The 19686-nt window shown below is 36.2% G+C and overlaps 1 protein-coding gene across 1 annotated transcript in view; it reads left to right on the top strand.

The window, feature by feature from the left end:
* Positions 1–19686, top strand: part of Rrp40 (exosome complex component Rrp40) — a 60412-nt gene that overhangs the window by 10643 nt on the left and 30083 nt on the right. The window contains exons 2-3 of the mRNA XM_089099809.1: positions 857–1049; positions 3572–3721. Of these exons, the coding sequence (XP_088955935.1) occupies positions 876–1049; positions 3572–3721 (324 nt within the window). The 5' untranslated portion in view covers positions 857–875. The remainder of the gene's footprint in view (positions 1–856; positions 1050–3571; positions 3722–19686) is intronic.

Genomic DNA, 19686 nt, shown 5'->3' with positions numbered 1-19686 from the left:
ATATTCTCAGTTCCAATTTTCATGTGCTCTCAATCAATGAAATTATGTTGACTTCAGAAAAAGCAATGGTCCCGGATACCACTACAGGACGGGAATCAACATATCTTTTCAAATCTACACCAAAGTGCTTAAGCCGGCTTAGAACCGGACAGCAAGAAGTCCCTGGGACCTACAGTATGAATGGAGGCTTTGTGCAATCCTGGACCCATTTTGGTCACAACATGGTTTTTAGCACTTCACAATGCTCTCCTTATTTGAATGTATAACCAAATTTCTACTCGTTTTGGCATTTATTTATTCATCTATATCAGAGTCTGTTATCTTAATATTTGATAGGATCATTTGTTTCAATTTCTTTTCGTTTTTGGTTTTATTTATTCGATAATAGTAATTTCTGGTCGTTTTGAGTTTGATTTATTAAAGGACTATTTCTGTGGTTCGTATGTTTAACGTAGCTCTTTACCCTTTCTTTGTAAAACTGCTTTTTTGGAAAGTTTTTATAAAGATTAATTCCTTAAACATGGCTTCTAGTTTTTTATACGGAATTTAATTGATAAGAATTGTAAAAAAGCCATTTTCTAACTGAATTTGTAACTATGACTTTGTTTTAGTAGGCTATGTAATAGCCTATATGAAATTATTTTAGGTAGTCTTAAGTGCTTTATTCCAATTATTATTGATCTTATTTACCTTCTATCAAGTGAATATACCTCTAGAAATATGTCCAATGAATTTAGACGCAATAGGTAACATGTCGTTTGAGAGTACAATAACACATTTTCATAAAAAAAAAACTTAAGGTAAACTATTTGCTTCCAAGCATGAAGGTTCTACCATTACATTTTCACGATTTCAGGGTCAGTAATCAAATAAAGATGGTTGACATATTAATTGCAGGAGATTATGTGGATTCAATACCAAATGACAAGAACGTTGTTCTTGGTCCTGGTCTAAGAAAGGTTGAAAATAGGATAGTTGCATGCAAGTCTGGCAGATTTAAAAGTAGAGATAATCCTCCTATTTATTGGATTGAAGCATGCCAAAAACAGGTATTAAAATATTTTCTTCTTTGAGTGCTTTGGTTTTTAAGTTTTGTGATTTTCGTAGAAGCTTCACATAATTCACCTTTTTGCTTTCTTTAGAAATTTTAGTTAAAATTACAGAAAAGATGTTCTTATGTTTTATTTAGCCATTAAATCAGTTCCAAAAACGTCTCCTATCTCTCTTCATCATCTCTCTCTTTTTTCTACGTTTTGCCCCTCTGTCTTTGTTTCTCGCCATCTCTTCTTCCTCTCCCTCTCAATCATCCCCTCTCTCTCTATTCTCTCTCACTCTTTCCCAATTTTGAATTATGGAAAAGATATATCATGATTGTTTTTCTCTGTTAGAATATTTAAAAATAACTTTGTATTATTCCCCATCTTTGGAAAATAACGATTCAATTATTGCTTTTACAAGTTTGCTAGAGCATCATGTCTAACGAAAGGAAAATCATGCTTATGCACCAAAAATGTTTTTACTTTTGCTCTGATGTGTCATTTTCTATCCTTCATTTATAAAAAGGTATTTTTTTCTCTTTTATGATGCTTTAAAGATTGTTCCTTCTTGCATTTAAGCATTTAGATTAATGATGCCATAGAGAAGAAGAAAAAATTTTCACCATAAGCTAATAATTCACTTCAGAAAACGTGTTGAATTAACTCTAAACTTCTCTTTGCTCTAATCTTCTTGAAAATTATTTGATTGTTTATGATGATTTCCAAGTGGATCCTGCATAATTAGTGTCTTAGACACTTGCCTGAAAAAGAGGGAGGGAGATTATGAGAGGAAGGAAAGCTCCTGGATACTTTTGACGGACGCTATGGAATGGTCCTTATAGTTGTTTATCTTTTTATCACTTTTTCAGGCAAGCTAGTATAACAGTCTTTCAGCGGAAAAACGGAGAAAGAAGTATTCATAAAACGATTAAAACTCGTTTGGACTCCGGTCCTAAATATTTCATAATAACAACAACAAATTTTAAAAAAGACAATTCTAAGTATTTCTCATTCATCTGATTACTATTACTACTACTACCACCTCAGAGCAGCACCAAGCCACCTGACGTCTACACAGCTACGCACGCTCCTCCTCCATGCCAATCTATTCAAAGCCTTCCTCTTTACGCCCTCCCTGGAAGTTTGCATGTCCCTTAAATATTTCTGTATGAAATCCTCATTCATTTGAAGTATTTCAAACACATAGATTTGTATCTTGAACTAACTCTTAGAACTAAAGTTATAACTTTAGTTCCTGCAGATTTCAGGAACTTTATACTTTTAGGTCAAATCAAAACCAAATTAGGGTGTTCCTGATTTGTTCTACGTCTGCGTGGTAATGCTGCATTGTCAGTGACATTTGTGGTTTTGTTTCCATTTGATTTAAGTCAAAGTGCTAAACATTCCTCAATTGTCAGTCCCCTATACTCCTTACTAAAGACCTTTAAAGAAAGCATCAACATTTGGTATATTCCTCTGACACTGTTAGACAAAATTACTCATCCATTTTGGGATGAGAGAAAAAAAAACAGTAATTTATTCCATTATTTAATACTACTTCTGTTGCTTGTACCAAGAAAAATTTCTATAACTCATTAAACTCATATTTTCTTTTAATGTTGTATACCAAAGACTATGGGTAGCTTACAAGAGTGGAAACTGGCGCTAGTGTGAACAAAACAAAAATCAACGCCATCTAGCGTTTAGCGACACAAGATATTTTTTGGTATAATATAAGAGTATATTAATTTCATTTCGGTGGTTGGAAAAATTAGTGTAGTAATAAGTGTTTGATCTCAGTTCCTGGTTGAAAAACGATTAGTAAAGATTGAAAAAATGCCAAGTCTCGCCACACGCTAGACGGCGTTGATGATTTTGTTTTGTCGACACTATTGTACACTGGTTCTATACATGGAAATCTTTTTTTTCAAATGGAAGTAAAGAGCAATAGTAAAATTTAATTAAAACAAATGTATCATGTGTATGATTGGGACTGCTGCTCCCCACAACCGCCAGTGCTTGCGGTAAAGTTTGACTGGTGCTTTACTGGAAGCATTTTTGATTGCAATAAGCTTTACAAGTTGGTGGTTAATTGGTGGTGGTTGAGCTGGTGGTTGGAAATTTATTTATAATTTTTTTTTTAAAAAGAGGCATTGTGTTCGTGTTAAAGAACGCCTTCTTGAAGCATTGAGTTAATTGTAATTTAAAGTTAATGTGAATAGTTAAGGTCACTCTAGAGTTGAAGTCAACTTGGAAATCGCAGGGATGTAAAAACCGGAGGATAAAATCAAAGAAGTGTTGTGAGTTCTTATGGAGATACAGAACTCACAAGGAGACCCATAATTGAATAAAAAAATACGTAAATTTGTAAACGAATAATGCATAAATATAGTCATATATACATCAAATCCAGCTAAATGTAAAAAAAATATAAAAATGCAAACAATATACAAAATATACTACAAAAACACTATAAAACAAAATTATTTATCATCATTTAAGTTATAAAAATCTGTCGTTCATATTTTTTTTAGTATATTCCTGCACAAGCCGAGGAAATAATCGGCATCATTCAAGGAAGGATTGATGACTTTTACAAAGTAGATATTGGCTCTAGTGAATCAGCCTTGTTGTCTTTCTTTGCTTTCCCTGGTGCCACAAAGAAGAACAGACCTATTTTCAAGGTAGTGTATGGGTTGTCAATAGCACACGTATATATATGAACAGTAGCGAAAATTCCTATACTCTCCATAAAAGATTTTTGAAACACATCAGTCTAGAACTCTACATGACTCCGCCTCTTCTCGCACGCGCATTGACAAACATTTAGCTTGTTACGACGCGCTTATGCTGTGATCTGACTGAATGCCAAGAAGAAATTGAAACTATTGCTTTGACATGCAGAGGGAAATCTTTTTCTGAGCTCTATAATCTGTGTCATTTTGAAGAAACTTTTTGCTACTCTTCATGTATGTACTTATGCTGTGGTGATGTCTAAAGTTTGTCACTAGTCAAATCTTTTATTCTCACAAATGAAATAGGGAAGAAAGCAACACAAAATATATATTTCGAATTTTATGTCTCATGGGACCATATGCACACACAGGACTGACCCTCAGGGAGAGAAGGTGGTTTTACAGTTAGAAACGTGTATTTTCTAGCCATTTTTATTTTTATGGGGAGGGAGGGGGCCTCCAAACAGTAAACTTTGGTAATGGGTATCAATGTTAGCACTTGTGTGAAATTACATGCCATAAAAACTTATTTATTCAGAATTTTTTTGTTTTTGTTGTTGAGTTGAGCTTTTTATTATCTATTGTGTTCTATAAATTAGGATGGGCAAATGTTAAGGTATACTATATGAGATATACGGATTTCAATTAAAGTGATTACTGTTAAGGAATTTAACTTGGGATCCGTCGTTTTTCTTCAATAAATTGTATATCCTTAGCTTGAATGGGGGTATATAAGATTAATGTATCTCAGAGTTAAATGTTTGCGTATGATTTTGAGACAGGACTAAAAGGCATAGGATAGACTATTTCTTTTGTATTCTTAATATCAAAAAATAAAAGAAAAAGAGTAATAAGTTTGAAAATAAAGAAACTTTAGAAGAAACGGAAATTCAAAAAAGTAAGATTTGTTATTACATTAAGTACATTGAGTTACATTAAGTATAAAACCCAAAACTTGAGCTTATGCTAAAAGAAATACAATCCCGCTAAGCCACTTTCAGCTCAGCCATGAATATTGAACTACCAATTTTCGGGTTTGATTTCATCCTGCTTGATGGGGTATCTGACTAAAGATTTTTGGGGTATTTTTCCTTTTGCGGTAGCCAACTAAGAGGAAAAATTTTCTCCTTAGAACTAAGGGATGTTAGTTTAGCGTTTTCCGGCTTACTGCTATGATTAACAACCTTTTTACTGTTTATTATAGGCTTGTTCGAGCTCGCACTTTGTCCACAACATAGGGTCTACAAACGGGTCAGGTGTATTTGCGTACAGGTTTGCTTGGTATGTGGCCCTAAGAGTGGCACCATCACCATCAAATGTGTACTTATTTTTTTTTGTGTTTCTTTGGCAGAATTTTGTATCTTGATATGAGTGACACTGATATGAGTCTTGAAACGAATGAAGTGGTCTGTCGCTAAACCTGAAGGTGACGACTTCATATTCTAGTAAATATTTAAGCATGATGTAAGGTTATCCATAACCTTTATCCTTTCCTGTACTAGCCTTAATCTTTATCCATACTGTTCAAGTAGTTAGTTCATACAAATAACAATCACTAGGAAAATAATACCCACAGGCTTTGTTCCTTGTTGGACACTGCATGTCTGTTCGATCGAATTAGAGCTGATGTCATTAGCATTTAAGGTTCACTCCTTCGACCTCTGAAAAATTTTATCAGTAAACAAATAAACGTTCAAATCAGAATAAGTCTATTTATTAGACAGTGAAAACAGATACAGAAGTCTGGATATTTCGATCACATGTACAGCGATCGTCATCAGCAGAAATACTAAAGCATTAATATTAAAACTAACATGTTTAGACAGAACAAAATAATAACTTTCAGTCCACAAATAGTTTACGGTTCATTTACTGGATTTCTCTGAGAGAGTTCATTAACTGGGCTCATCCAAAATCTTGAGTTGTATTTTTTTCTTAAACATTGCCTAAATGTAAGATGAATTTCTAATAAGGGTGGCAAAATACGCCTCTTCTTCTAATTGTAAGAAGTGAAGTAACGTCCGCGATTGGGCACTACAGACGGATAAGCACATTTAAGGGAGGTAGTTGTTTGCTTAACAGTTGCTTGTCTAGTTTTAATAATCGTTTCTGCAATCATAATACCAAAATATCTCAGCTCCGATACCGTAGGGACAACATGATTTCCGGGAGTGACAGAATCATTTTGCGGTGCATTAAAGGTAAAAAATTCACACTGATCAATATTGATAGAAAGCCCGATAGATAGAAAATCACTTAGGAGTTGATTCAGGTTGTCTTGTAAGTCTGCTTTGGATCTACTGAGCAGAAGGACGTCGTCAGCGTATGCCAAGTAAGACAGGTCAGTACCATGCAATAGGAGAGAGGGCGAGATACGGTCCAGTATCTTGGAGATTGCATGTTTGAAAAATAAGAGGACCAAGAACGCTGCCTTGCCTTACACCTCTTCTGATTTTTGTGTGATCTAAAATTGTACCTTTACATTTGGCCGACACAGTCGAATTTTCGTACCAAAATTTCAGAGTACTCACTATGCTCGAACTTACTCCATTGTGCAGTAGAGCATTCATTGCTTGCATGTGATTGACGCTATCGAACGCTTTCGATTTATCAATAGTGCACATATATAGAGGTTATTTATTTCTGTCCGAGTCCATAAGTACGTTAGCCAGAATGCGATGAGCCTCTGGGTACCCGAGATCCTTCTGGAAATCCAAACTGATTATCCCTAAAGGGTCCAGTATCAAGCTCAGAGAAGATCCCGTATTCAAACACTTTGCTCAAGATGCACGAGACGGTTATGGGTCTATAAGATTTGCATTCATTTGGATCTTTTCCTTTTTTGGTGATAGATGAGATGACCCCTTTCAGTAACCTGTTGGGAACAAAACCCCTGGAGATGTACATCTGGAAGATAAGCTGAAGATGGGAATAGAAATATTCAGGTAAGTCCTTGAGGTGTTTTACTGTAAGACCGTCGCTGTTTATCCCATTCTTTGTTTTGGAAAGTACTTTTCTGACTGCTCACTTGATCTTATCAAGGGAAATAGGAACAACGGAATGCTGCCCTGAGAAACGTGCACGCCAGTTGGAATCTTCCGTTTCATACTTATTGGTTATAGTAAGACTCATCTCCATACATCGAAGTATAGCAAGAGTGCCAATCATGCAGTGTCAGAGAAGTACTAGATGGACGATCGTCTGGTCTGATTAGGTTTAGCCACGATTTCTTATTTCCAGTGAACTGTTGCCTGATATTTCGGTACCTCTTCATTTCAGCTTTGTATTTATGTTTTGTGCTCCGTTTCAGCTCGAATACAATCCTGCGTAGCGGTCTACTACAAGCAACCCAAATGTTCAGCCACATTTTTACATGTCGTTTTGCCGACTCGAGTTCAGTGGATTCGGACCACATCGGTTTATCTGTCCCAATTTTGGGTCGTCTTGTAGGAACCGCTTTCGATTTGGCAACTTTCAGAGGATGGATGACTTCACGTTGGAAGGGCCAGAGCAGAGTAGATGAAACGAAACTTTGATGCAGCTTAGGATCGAAACAACAGTGGCAACGTAAAGGGGAATAATCCCGATTTTGCTTGTAGACCCACTTGCTGGAACATGCGTTATTAGTGCTCTGTGGTGGCTGCATCTGAAACGAAAGTCCGGAATGGTCACTAATCGGATTGTCAGTGCAAATTGCAACTAGAAGACTAGAAATGGATGCGCATGAGATTACTTGATCAATATTGGAAATATGACCACTAGTGTGGGTGTACGTAAAATCCAGAGACTTCGTCCAAATCTTAAAAGTGGTAGGGAGGCAATTCATAAAAATATCAGATAGAATATGGTACTTGTATGGGTCATAGTTGAGGTCCCCGGCAATAACTATTAGGTGATATAGGTTTATCTTAGTAGTAAAAGTTTGTTGTGATTTTTTTAGTCCTAGTAAAGAGCGATAACTTCAAAAAAGTGGTTCGTTCTTTAATAGGTTCTAGCTAAGAAAAAGCTGAATATTTTTCACGTGGATGATATATTTTACTATTTAAGCTTAACAAAAATTGTCAGTAGATACGTTTTTGAATTGGTGCAATCTGACGCGAAAATACTCCCCCCCACCCTGTATTTTCGTGAATTGGCACAACGGCGCAATCAAGCTCCTATGGGACTTCAAAAGCAAGGGACTACTCACACTGTGTTGCAGAATCACACCAATTCATGCATGCAGCCCTGTCTCTTGCCATACCTCATATCAATGTAGTTTATATATGTATATTGGTTCTAGTTATTCTAAAGACAGCATGTTACATAGCATTAATGCTACACGAGAGGAGGAAAACGGAATAATGTGTTACTGACTATCTTTCATAATATAAAGGGTCAGTCATTTAAGTTCTTTATAAATCGTGTTTATGTACGTTGATCATTTTGAAAAGATCCTTTAGATAAGATAAGATATTTATTTCAGAAAATGGCTATCACAAGCCCAGAAGGGCCGAATTCGCATTTCGGGGTCATATAATAAAAATAGACATAAATAGCACAACAACTAAAAAACTGGCTAAACAATGTCAAAAACAACACTATGAGAAAGGCAAAGCCATTCATTAGTCTAAAAAAAAGTGTCAAATGTAAGAAGGTGAAAAAGGCACAAATTAAAACAAAACCCAAAAAAAAAAAAATTTAGATAAAAATAATGTTAAAAAGGTTTAAAAGAGATTATATAAAAAGGGGAGGGAACGGAAGAGCCAAACGGACACCAGCATGGGTATCACCAGAAAAAAAAAATACTGGTTTATTTGATCAGTAATGAAGGGGACGAAGATTTTTTCATATCTGGAGGTTAAACAACGGATGGGGGATAAGATAGGGATGGGTTCAGGTACAGTACGTGGTAGGCGGTGTCTGAATGGGGAGTGTCTTTTGGGGAAAATGTTTTCTGTGCCAGGGTTTATTAAAGCATTTTTTGCAAAACAGAGGCCCAACGTTCCTCTCCTGTGCTCGAGAGTTTCCAGCTTGGCCCTTTTTAGAAGGAGTTAATATGGTACCAAAGTTTCTTTAACAATTATTCTTAGGGCTCTTTTTTGAATAGATTCAATTTTTTCTGATTCATCACGGGAGATGTCAGGATGCCAAACTCGACAAGTATATTCAAGATGTGGGCGGAAAAAGGAAGTATAGATCCTTAAAGAATGGGATTGGGGGACGTTAAATTTATTCAAGAGCTTAAGGAGAGACATGGACGCATTAGCCCTACGGACAATATCTTTCACGTGGATATTCCACTTTAAATTAGAGGAAATTGTAACCCCAAGTAATTTAAAGGAAGACACAGAAATATCTGGGGGTATAGGGTCAAGGAACGCGGGAATAGATTTTAAGAAATTTATCGTAATTATATTTGATTTAGTGGAATTTACTTTCATATTTAGGTTCTTAGCAGAACCTAAATATGAAATTAGCAGAACCTATCATCCGGGTTGCAGCGGTAGCTAGCAACCTAGTAAGAGACAATCAAGACAAGACCCATAGTAAAAAATAAAACATGCCATAACTTCTAAAACTAGAATCAGATAAAAAAAACAAAGTACACTATTAGAACCGCATTGTCCAATACCCCTATACAGGAAACTTAACGTCCCTTGGCTTGAAAAACAAGGAAAATATGTTGGCTTGAAAATCAAAAAAGTGGCTGAAATCACGATATTCCGCATCGACAGCAGGTTTGTTTTTCCTTTTTTTCCCCTCAGCTAGCTGGGCACTGGAAAATCATAGAAATCTGTATAATGGCTCATTTGAAAGGAAATTGATATATTTAAAAACCTTTCATAATTAACAAAATTAATTTCAAAAACAAAGTCATTTTTTTTACGAAAAACTGTATTTTCTATAGCTCTGTAGTAGGAATTGTCATGCTTGCCTCCTGGAGCTAAACTTTTTTGGCTCAGATCCTAAAGTGCTTATCTCTATAACGTTGTGCTTTTTTTGTAGAAGAAAATCATTTTTTGTTTTGTTTTAGTTCTTGTTCAGGATCGCTAAAGTTATTATGTAAATTGCAAAACTATTTATGGTGTCTGAGCAATAATTTAAATTTGCCATTAAAACTAGAAAAATACCTGAGAATTTTTAAATTACTTTCACTTATTACGTCATATAAGACGTAAGAAGTGATTGCAATATTTATACACGTTTATCTTGCGACAAGATAATTTTATTTTATTTTAGTTCTCAGATCAGGATCGCTAAAGTTATTATGTAAACTGCAAAAATATTTATGGTGTCTGAGCAATAATTTTAATTTTTTCATTAGAACTAGAAAAATACCTGAAAATTTTAAAATTAGTTTCACTTATTACGTCATATAAGACGTAATAAAAGAATGTGATATTTATACAAATACGTTTATCTTTGGACAAGATACTTTTATTTTATTTTAGTTTTCAGTGCAGCATCGCTAAAGTTATTATATAAACTGCAAAAATATTTATAGAGTCCGAGCAATAATTTTAATTTTTTAATTAAAACTAGAAAAATACCCGAAAATTTTAAAATTAGTTTTGTTTTTTTCTAAGTTCTAACTGCAATATTTAATAATAATAATAATAATATATTGCGAAAACAGGCTTGCGCCTCTATCTACAAAAATTTAAATAATTAAATGCTTTATCACTATAATGTTTGTCAATTTTGTTCTTAAATGCATTGACTGAATCTGAGTTAACAGTGTCTGATGGTAGTGCATTCCACTCGGAGACAATACGGTTGCTGAATGCCCATCTCCCAACATCTCTTCTTCTCAGGTTATTATTCTTGAATGTTATTATCTCTTCTGGAGGGATGTTGTCGTAGTATCTGTTGCATATTTTATATACTTCAATAAGATCTCCTCTCAAAAATCAGTATGAGAGACTTGGAAGCGAAAGTTTTTTCAAACTGTCTTGGTATGATAAGTCTCTAAGTGATTGAACGAATTTAGTGGCCCTCCTTTGGATTTTTTCTATTGCATTGCTGTCTTTTTGAAAAAATGGTCTGGTTCTTGAATGACCGTATTCGATCATTGGTCTCACTAAAGATTTGAAGAATATAGAAAACAGTGTTGAGTCAGTAAGAGAGAAATTTCTTCGAATAATTCCCAAGACTTGTGATGACTTAGAGATGATTGACTCGTAGTGCTTGGTGAAAGTCATATCACTGTCTATTGTCACTCCCAGGTCTCGAACTTCTTCTTGTATAGGTATCTGCTGTCCTTCAAAGCAGTAGTGCCGAGAAATGTGTTTTGGGCGTAGCCGAATGTGACAAATTTTTTCTGTATTCACTTCCATGCTCCATTTTTTCATCCATTCTGCTATTTTTTTTAAGTCTTGCTGTAGTATTTCTGTATCTTCAAAGCTTATTATTGCACGAAAGATTTTTATGTCATCTACATAAAGCAGTATCTCTGAATCTATGTTTTTTGGTAGATCATTTATGTAAATATTAAATAGTAAAGGCCTCAGAACACTACTTTGAACCACTCTACTTGTGACTTTTGTCTCGTTGCTGCTAAGGTATCCCTCCAGTCTCACTCGCGGAGATCTTCCTTTCAGAAAGTTGAGAACCCACTTTAGAATAGCATCGCCAACACCGATAGACTGTAGTTTTCGAAGAAGTTGACTTTGTGAGACTTTATCAAAGGCTTTTCTGAGATCTAAATATAAACTGTCTATATGCATCCCCCTATCCCTATATTTTCTCCAGGTGTTTGTAGCGACAAGTAGCTGGCTTTCTGCTGATCTTTTCTTGAGGAATCCAAACTGTGCGAGTGAAATGAGGCTCCTTTCGAGTAGGTCCTGTAATATATTATCGTGAAGTAAAGATTCTAGTATTTTGCATGTGATACAGGTTAAACTGATAGGTCTGTAATTACTTGGATCTGATTTGCTTTCTTTTTTGAAGAGGGGAATCACTGCTGCTTGCTTCCATTTATCAGGCAGGTTCCCTGTTTGTAGCTACTTGACAAAAATGTAGTGCAATGGCGCTGCAATTTCTTGTGCCAGCTCTTTGAGCACTCTAGGATGTAGGCCATCTGGACCTTCTGATTTGTAAGGGTTTAGATTTTTTAGTTTTTTGTAGACCATTTGTATTGTCAGTTCTATTTCTTCAAATTTGCCTGCGTCTAGTGGCTGACATTCTACTTGACTTTCATCTTTGTCCCTCTCTGTTGTGAAAACTGTGGAAAACTGCTGATTTAGTAGGTTGGCTTTAGCTATTGGGTCGCTGATTGTTAAATTTGTTGCTGAGTTTCTAAGATCGGGAAATAACCGGCTGTTCTTTTCTTTTTGAGTTTACGAAGTTCCAAAAAGCGTTGGGGTTGATCTTTGAGATTTCGGGTACGTTCCTCTCCTTTAAACTTGCTTCTTATTTAGTGGATCTTCTGAATTTGTTGGAGATTATGTGATAATTTCTACGATTACTTTTGGTATCAGTCTGATTTAGCGTCTCCCAGGCTTGCCGCTTGATTTTTATTAGGTCAAGGATCTCTCGTTTTAGAGGCGGTCGTGTAAATATTTTTAATATTTGTACATACTTCTTTGTGAGGTCTATGATTAAGGATAAAAACATTATGTACATGCCAACTACAAGATATGTGTTATTTAGTATTTAAGTCCAGTTGAAAACTTCTAGCTCCGTTCGCATGGTATTGTAATCACTTTTTGAATACATCCACCTCTCTTTTTTTCTCATAGTTTCGCGACTTACAATCACCTCTAAGTAAATTGTAGCGTGGTCCGATTTTCCAACAGGAGGACCTATAGTAAGTTCTTTTATTAGTTCCGTATTACTGCATAGGACTAGGTCCAGTAGCGTTGGCTTGTCGCTTCCTCGGATTCTTGTTGGTTTTTTAATAAGCTGTTCTAGGTAATTATCGTTCACTGTCTTCAGAAATTCCCTCTGTGAGGGTGAACCGCTATGCTCTAGGAGGCGTGGAAGGTCCCAATCTATGTTAGGGTAATTGAAATCTCCAATTATGAGAGTTGGTTCTGTTAATCTTTGACATATAGCGTGAATATCTTTAAAGAGTACTGTGTCATTCACGGCTGTGCTATTTGGACTTCTATATATTAAAGCCAAATTTAGAGTTGCTTGGTTTGTGTTTGATATCTGAAGCCAAATAATTTACTGTCCATTTGTTTTTGATGACACTTTCTGGATTGATAAATTGTATAATAAGTAGCAAATAATTACCCGACCTTCTTATTGATCTATGTTCAAGGTGTAGCTTTTGTAGCCGTTGATGGCCAACTCTGGTAAAGTTGGGAGATATCGACAGTGTTTAGGCTTAGCTTCGACCACTGCTACTATGTCTGGGTTCTTTGCTGCCATTTCTACTTTTAATTCTGATAATTTGTTTGGTAGTGAATCAGCATTTAAATATAATTTCTTTAGTGTTTTTACTTTAGTAGCTTTTTTGTTAAGCTTGAAGGATGGTGGCATTTGTTTGGCTTTGGTTATTCTACTTCATATTTGTCGTTGCTCTTCGTTGGAGTCTTTACCTCGCTTCCAATGGCTCTGCATCTCCATTTGACGATCGCACTGGGTGCGGGTATTCCTCTTCTGTTGTCGCTTCATGGCGAGCATTTGTCTCTGCATGGGCGTGAGATCTGGGTGTATATATACTTTGGTACGAGTTTCTTCATTTGATGATTTTCTTAGATTTGGAGCTGTCCTCAGGATTGTTTGCCTTTTCATCTCAAGCTCTTGTGATTTTTTTAGCTTAACTAACAAAGTGCGTGGACTACCATCTTCTTTTCGTCTTCCAATCCGGGCAGTTTCTAGTATCTCCCCTTCAGTGATATTTGCCCCGAGCTCGTTTTCTTGAGTCAATTTGACAACTTGTGTAATTTCATTGACAGCAGTAGATTCAGGCAGCCCCATGACTACAAAATTCATCTTTTTCTGTTCTCTTAATTCCTTTTCTACTTCTACCTGAATAATTGCATTTATTGTCGGCTGGATGTCATGAGGTGAGGGTTTTTCACTATAATTCGAAGGTGTTGCCTCATGAGGTCTGTGAGGCTGAGCTTCTGTTAGCTCTCGCACTTGAAGCTGTAGAAGTGCTACTTTTCGTTTGGAGCAGGAGAGGCATTCGTATTTAAACAGGAGACACTCGCTGTCTTCTCTCTTCAAGACCAGCACGAGATCTGCATTTATACCTCGGCAAGCGGCATGTTCCCACTCGTTGCAGAGAAAACAGAGGAAAGAGGTGGTAGTGTCGACATCTTTGTGACAGTAGCCGCATTCTGTGTTGTTATCTGGGAAACTAGTGACCAAAGGAATCTCTTTGGGTTCCGTAGGCTGGCTTACCGAGGGACCTTGGCTTTTGGTGGATTCTTCTCTCGGAGTCCCTCTAGTATTTTGTGCTTTTGGTGGAGGAGTTGCTTTATATTGGTCGTTGCTAGAAGATTTGCAACTATAGCATTGCCATTGTCCTCGGAGTTTGTCAGCAGCTTCCTTATTATACGCAAGACCTGCGCAACCAAAGTGGAGCCATTTTAGGCAGTCTCTGCACTGAATTCCTCCTTAAGCTCTTGTTACATTTTTCTTGCACCGTGGGCAGAGTTCTCCCATATCTATGTTATTTATTTTGGCAAAGGTTTTGTCAGCAAAACCTTCAGTTCAATTTGGCACCACTGGCGTTACAAGCTTCAAATATTTAGCGGTAGATAATACCCATTGGAATTGCAACACACGAATCACCATATCTCAGCAGTTTAAGGATAAAAAATACCGCTAGTACTGTGTGGCCTCTTGAATGCTCGCTGGTGCTCACTTCTGCACAGGTAACGAACTGTATACTAAGAGCAACTCGTCTCAATAGTAACCGAAACTCTAAAAAATGGTATTTTGATACCGATAGATACATCAAAAGAATCGAATTTTTATGCTGATTTTAAATATATAAATTCATGAAGTTTAATATTACCCATCAAAAGTTACGAGCCTGAGTAAATTTGCCTAGGCACAATCTCTAAAAATGTATTCATTTTGCTACCATTTTCATCTAGGATGCTTAAATTTTCGGCATAATCTACGTCTAGGAGAGTTTTACTTCCCGGCGCCCGCTTTTCAATACATCGGCGACAAAACAAACAAACAACCAAAAATATAATAATTCTGATAACAGGAACGAACTAATGAAAATAAACTGAATATTTAATAGATAATTACATTACTCCTGGAAATCTCAACAATTGAAGATGATGTTCGACTGCGTTTTATTTATATTTTCACTGATATAAATGTAAAAAATATTTATAATATATTTTGTTTTCAATAAAGCACAAATGGCGTAATATACTTTAGGACTTTTGCGATTAAGGGAAGGGAAGATTAAGCCAAACTCCTGTTTGTTGCAGTTTTTGCTCCTCAAGTTTTTTTTCAATACCCTTAGCTTTTTGGATATACCCAGGATCAAACATCTCCCCTTTACTAAGGAAAAATCCTGTAAGTAAACAATTTGAAAGTTGGTTAATTCACAACCCTTACCCTGGGTTCTTCGGGGGCTTGACACCCTGGGAGGCATATTTATTAGGCTTTTTGATTATTTTGATCATTTTTTTTTTATTTCAATCGATGTTGGGGAGGAGGCACCTAAATAGGGCAAGTGGAAGAGGGGATGGCTGCCCTTCCATCCCTTTCGAGCATCACATTGAACATGCCCTGAACGTTTCAGCATAACGCCTTTTGCCGCCCGTGAGATATTGCTGATAGGTCCTTTTGGCAACCTTTTGACAACAGTGTGTTTTAATTCTGTTCAGTATCCCCCTCAAAATTTCTAAAAGTAGTCGCAAGTAAAAGTAGTCGTAGTCAATTTCACAAGTAGTCGCTGTCTCAATGCATCTTAGTCATAGTCACAGGTAGTCACAGTAGCTGCCAGAAGTTGTCGCAGTTACAGTCACAGTAGTTGTTGCAGTAGTAGTGGCCCTGAAAGTTAATACCCTTAACCGTTCCTAATATATTGCAGATTAGCTTTTTTGATAACTTGGACGCACATACTGTCTTTTGATTTAGGCTTTCATACCCCTCAACTCCGAAGGCTTAGTTATTTGACGTTGGGATTATTTTGAACAAGAGGGTTATTTCAAAATTTTGACCCGATGTCTTTGGGGGGAGGGCAGCTAAAGAGAGCAGGTGATGGGTGCTAGTTGCCCTCCAACCACCTTTCAACATGCCCTGGAAGTTTCAACTTAATATTCTACGACGTTCTTAAGATCTTGCAGATACGCCTTTTTGATAAACCGTCATAGGGTTTCTCCAGCGTGAAAGAGCTGTTTAATTTATTTATTTGTTTGTGAATGTGAATTAATAATAAATAAACTGATGATAAACTGGATGCAGATTGTGTCTTTTGATTTAGTTTGACATATCCCTCAGCATTCCTCAAAGTTCCAACTTAATACCCTTAGCCTTTTCAGACGCACCCAGAATCATACATTTCCCCTTTTCCTAAAGAGAAATCCTGCTTGTAAACAGTGGGCAAAATGCAGAATTTACAATCCTTGCCCCGGGCCGTGAGGGCCGTGGCATCCCCGGAGACGGAGACATATTAGAAATTGTGACTATTTTGAACAAAATGACTTTTTTCTAAATTTCGATAATTGTTGAGTGGAGGGGTATCTAAAAAAGAGGGGGAGGAGTTGGTTGCCCTTCGATCAGTCTTCAACACCCCCTACAAAATAACCCTAAAGTTTGAACTTAATGCCCTCATATGTTCCGTAGATATTGCTGATATTCCGCTTCGAAAACCAGCATGCACATAGTGTGTTTTGATAGTATTCGACATCTCTCTCAACGTTTCTTTGAAGTTTCACCTAAATACCCTAAGCTATTTTGGAGTCTCAGGATTAAACATGCCCCCTTTCCCCTTTAAAAAACATCATATATTAACAACAGGGGACGTGCATAACTTATAGTCCCTGCCCCCGGTGCTCTGGCGGTTATGTCAAATCTGGAGGCATAGTTGTTCAACTTTGGAATGTTTTGAACAAAATGGCAATCTCAAAATTTTGATCGGATATTTTTGCGAAAAAAAGGCTTGGGAGGGGGGCTGGTTGCCCTGAAATCACTTTTGACTCTCAAAAATGGCACTAGAACTTTCAATTTCGAATCAAATGAACCCCCTCCAAAGTTCCCACGATCAACCCTTCCATATAAAGTGGCTCTGGGAACAAAACATAAAAAAAATAAATAAGAATACATTGAAGCCGTATGGCTCTTTACTATAGGCAATGCTAGAGCGTTGCCTCTGATAAATACCATCTGTTGGGGTTCCAACCCCTGTTTCTTTTCCTTTCAGATAAATGACCTGTTTTCTTTTTCTTAATTACATTTGCTTATAGTATAATTTCAAATGACAGGTTAAATTCCGTTACTAAGCGATAGTGGTTTTGCAATAGGTAAGCTGTGAACCAAGTTTATTTTTACTTCCTGGTTTGGGAGTCATTGAAAGATAAATCTAAGAGGATGAATTGGGTTTGAATGGGGAGGTAGCTGATTGGCTGGGCCAAGTGACGGTCCACCCCTACGGACAGTGCTGTAAAAATTATTATTATGTTTTAGTCTATGTTTTGACCCCGGTTGGGGAAGGAGTCTGCGTTTTGACCCCGATTGGGGAAGGATATTTCTATTGATTTTTGTGACCCTTTTGGAAGAATACAAGTAACGTATTTTCTACAAACTGTGTACTATTTTCCGTAACCCAGGCAGGGTAGGAATAGAGCTACGAGGTACCGTCATTATTATATTGACAGGGAGGTTTGTTACCTCCAAGGAGAGAGTTAAGAGATTTTTTAGCCGTAACCCAAGGCGGGTACATTTGGCTTTAGAAAGTGGCCATTTGACCACTCGATCGTGTTATCATACCCTGGGACAGGGTATACTGTAAATAGGGTAGTACCAAACCCGATATTTGCAGAAGCAACCTTTCTGCAAACACATTTCTGCAAACACATTTGGGCTGACAAGGGGTTCTTTCTTCGAGTAAGTGGCACAGCAACCTTTTTGCGCCATTTTTGCATCAATAAGTGGCGACACCCGTACTTACACCCCAATACCATCAGTAAGCAATGGGAAATTTAAGTTGCGTGTGGAGGGGGGGGGGAGATGACTTGCCCTGCAATAACTTCTGACTCATAGAATGGCACTGAAAATTTTGTTTCCAATCTAAAGAGACCCTCTCCAAAGTTTCTACGACAACTTTCATATATAGTGCTTTGCTACAAAAAAAAACTATATGTATAATAATAGTAATAATACATAGAGCCCTTTTCTATATAGCTTTAGTGTTCTGCTTTCTTTAGTCTTTTTCCTTTTTTGTATAAAGGGTTTTCAAACAAATAAATACGTAATTAATAGATAAATTTAATTAATAAATTAGTGTTTTTTAAAATAAATATAATAGATTTAATAGTTATTATCAACTAAATAACCTTTTCCATTTTACCTTCTTTTTGGCAGCACCTAACAAAGTTGGGAGGCATCTAGCTTCTCTCGAGTCTAATAGCAGAAAGACCACACCACTTTCATCAATTAGAGATTCCAAGGTTTTGACTACTTCCTTCACTTCATTTTCAGTTTCAGGTAATAGAGCATGACCAGGCATCGGTATTTCTAAAACAACCCATTTTGACTCCTAGAAAAATTTTAAAAACTGACATTTGGACAATAAATAGACACTAATATATAATTTTCAGATTTTTTTATTATTATTATTACAAATAGAAGAACAAAAAACCTTGAAAAAATGATCTATTTGAAGAAGTGGTTCCAGACAGATTGGGCCATGTCCCACCTAGGTATTTTCTTAAATTCATGATTTTTTATTAAATGTTTTATAAATTTATTTTTATGATCTTAAATTTTTTATTCATTATATAATGTTAGGAAGCTTAAAAGGCCATTAACTTTGTATCTTTTTTGCGGGTCGTCCTTTAGGCATATTGTATAATAATGAAAAATATTGTGCCAATACAACATTTTTTATAGAATGTATGACGCCATTGCGCTACTATTAAGCATTTTTTTGCTCTTTAAATTCACATGAATATGATGTCATTTGATCACGAATGTATGACGCCATTGCGCTACTATTAAGCATTTTTTTGCTCTTTAAATGCACATGAATGTGATGTCATTTACATGATGTCATTACATTTAAAATGTTTTTGCAAAATGAAGGCTCTAAAGTATCGTCAGCCAAAGATTCATGTTCTGTTACCAAATTATTGCCATGCCCCAAAATTATTGTCAAATTATTGCCTTGCCCCAAAATTATTGCCAAATTAGCCTATTGCCACCAAATTATTGCCATGCCCCAAAATTATTGCCAAATTATTGTCATGCCCCGCTGTTGGGTTCTGGGCCCCACGCTAGGTATCACGGATCTTGCAAAAATCTTTTGATTGAAAAGACTAATAATGACCCTAAATGAACTGGCAAGTTTTACGAGACTTAGCTGTCTATCTGTTAATGCTTTAAAGACAATTTTCATGACTTTTTAGAATTGGCACTCCCATTATTTAAACGAATAAAATTTGTCTGAATGGTGTATTTTTTAATCAAGCTTTAATAAAGTTTTAATCCTGATGACATTTTGAGTTGGAAATTACACTGTGATGCAGTGGCAGCAAAAGTGGTAAGAGGATTGGGTCTTATAAGGAGGCTAAGGAATGAGCTTCCATCAAGAATTCTTATGATCCTCAATCATTCTCTTGTCAATCCGTATCTGTCTTATGGTTGTTTGCTGTGGACTAGCTAATTTGTTTCAAGTTTTAAAATATTCCAAATTTTACAAAATGAAATTGTTTGGGCCTTAGGAGAATGTGAGATTTGAAAGTAGCACTTTGAGCTGCTTCACTAAAATGAAAATTCTAAACGTT

Source organism: Artemia sp. Qi Xiang Cuo, chromosome 14, assembly GCF_049724085.1.
Source record: "Artemia sp. Qi Xiang Cuo chromosome 14, ASM4972408v1, whole genome shotgun sequence".
In the NCBI taxonomy this organism is placed as follows: Eukaryota; Metazoa; Arthropoda; class Branchiopoda; order Anostraca; family Artemiidae; genus Artemia; species Artemia sp. Qi Xiang Cuo.
This window is presented reverse-complemented; position numbering and strand designations above follow the sequence as displayed.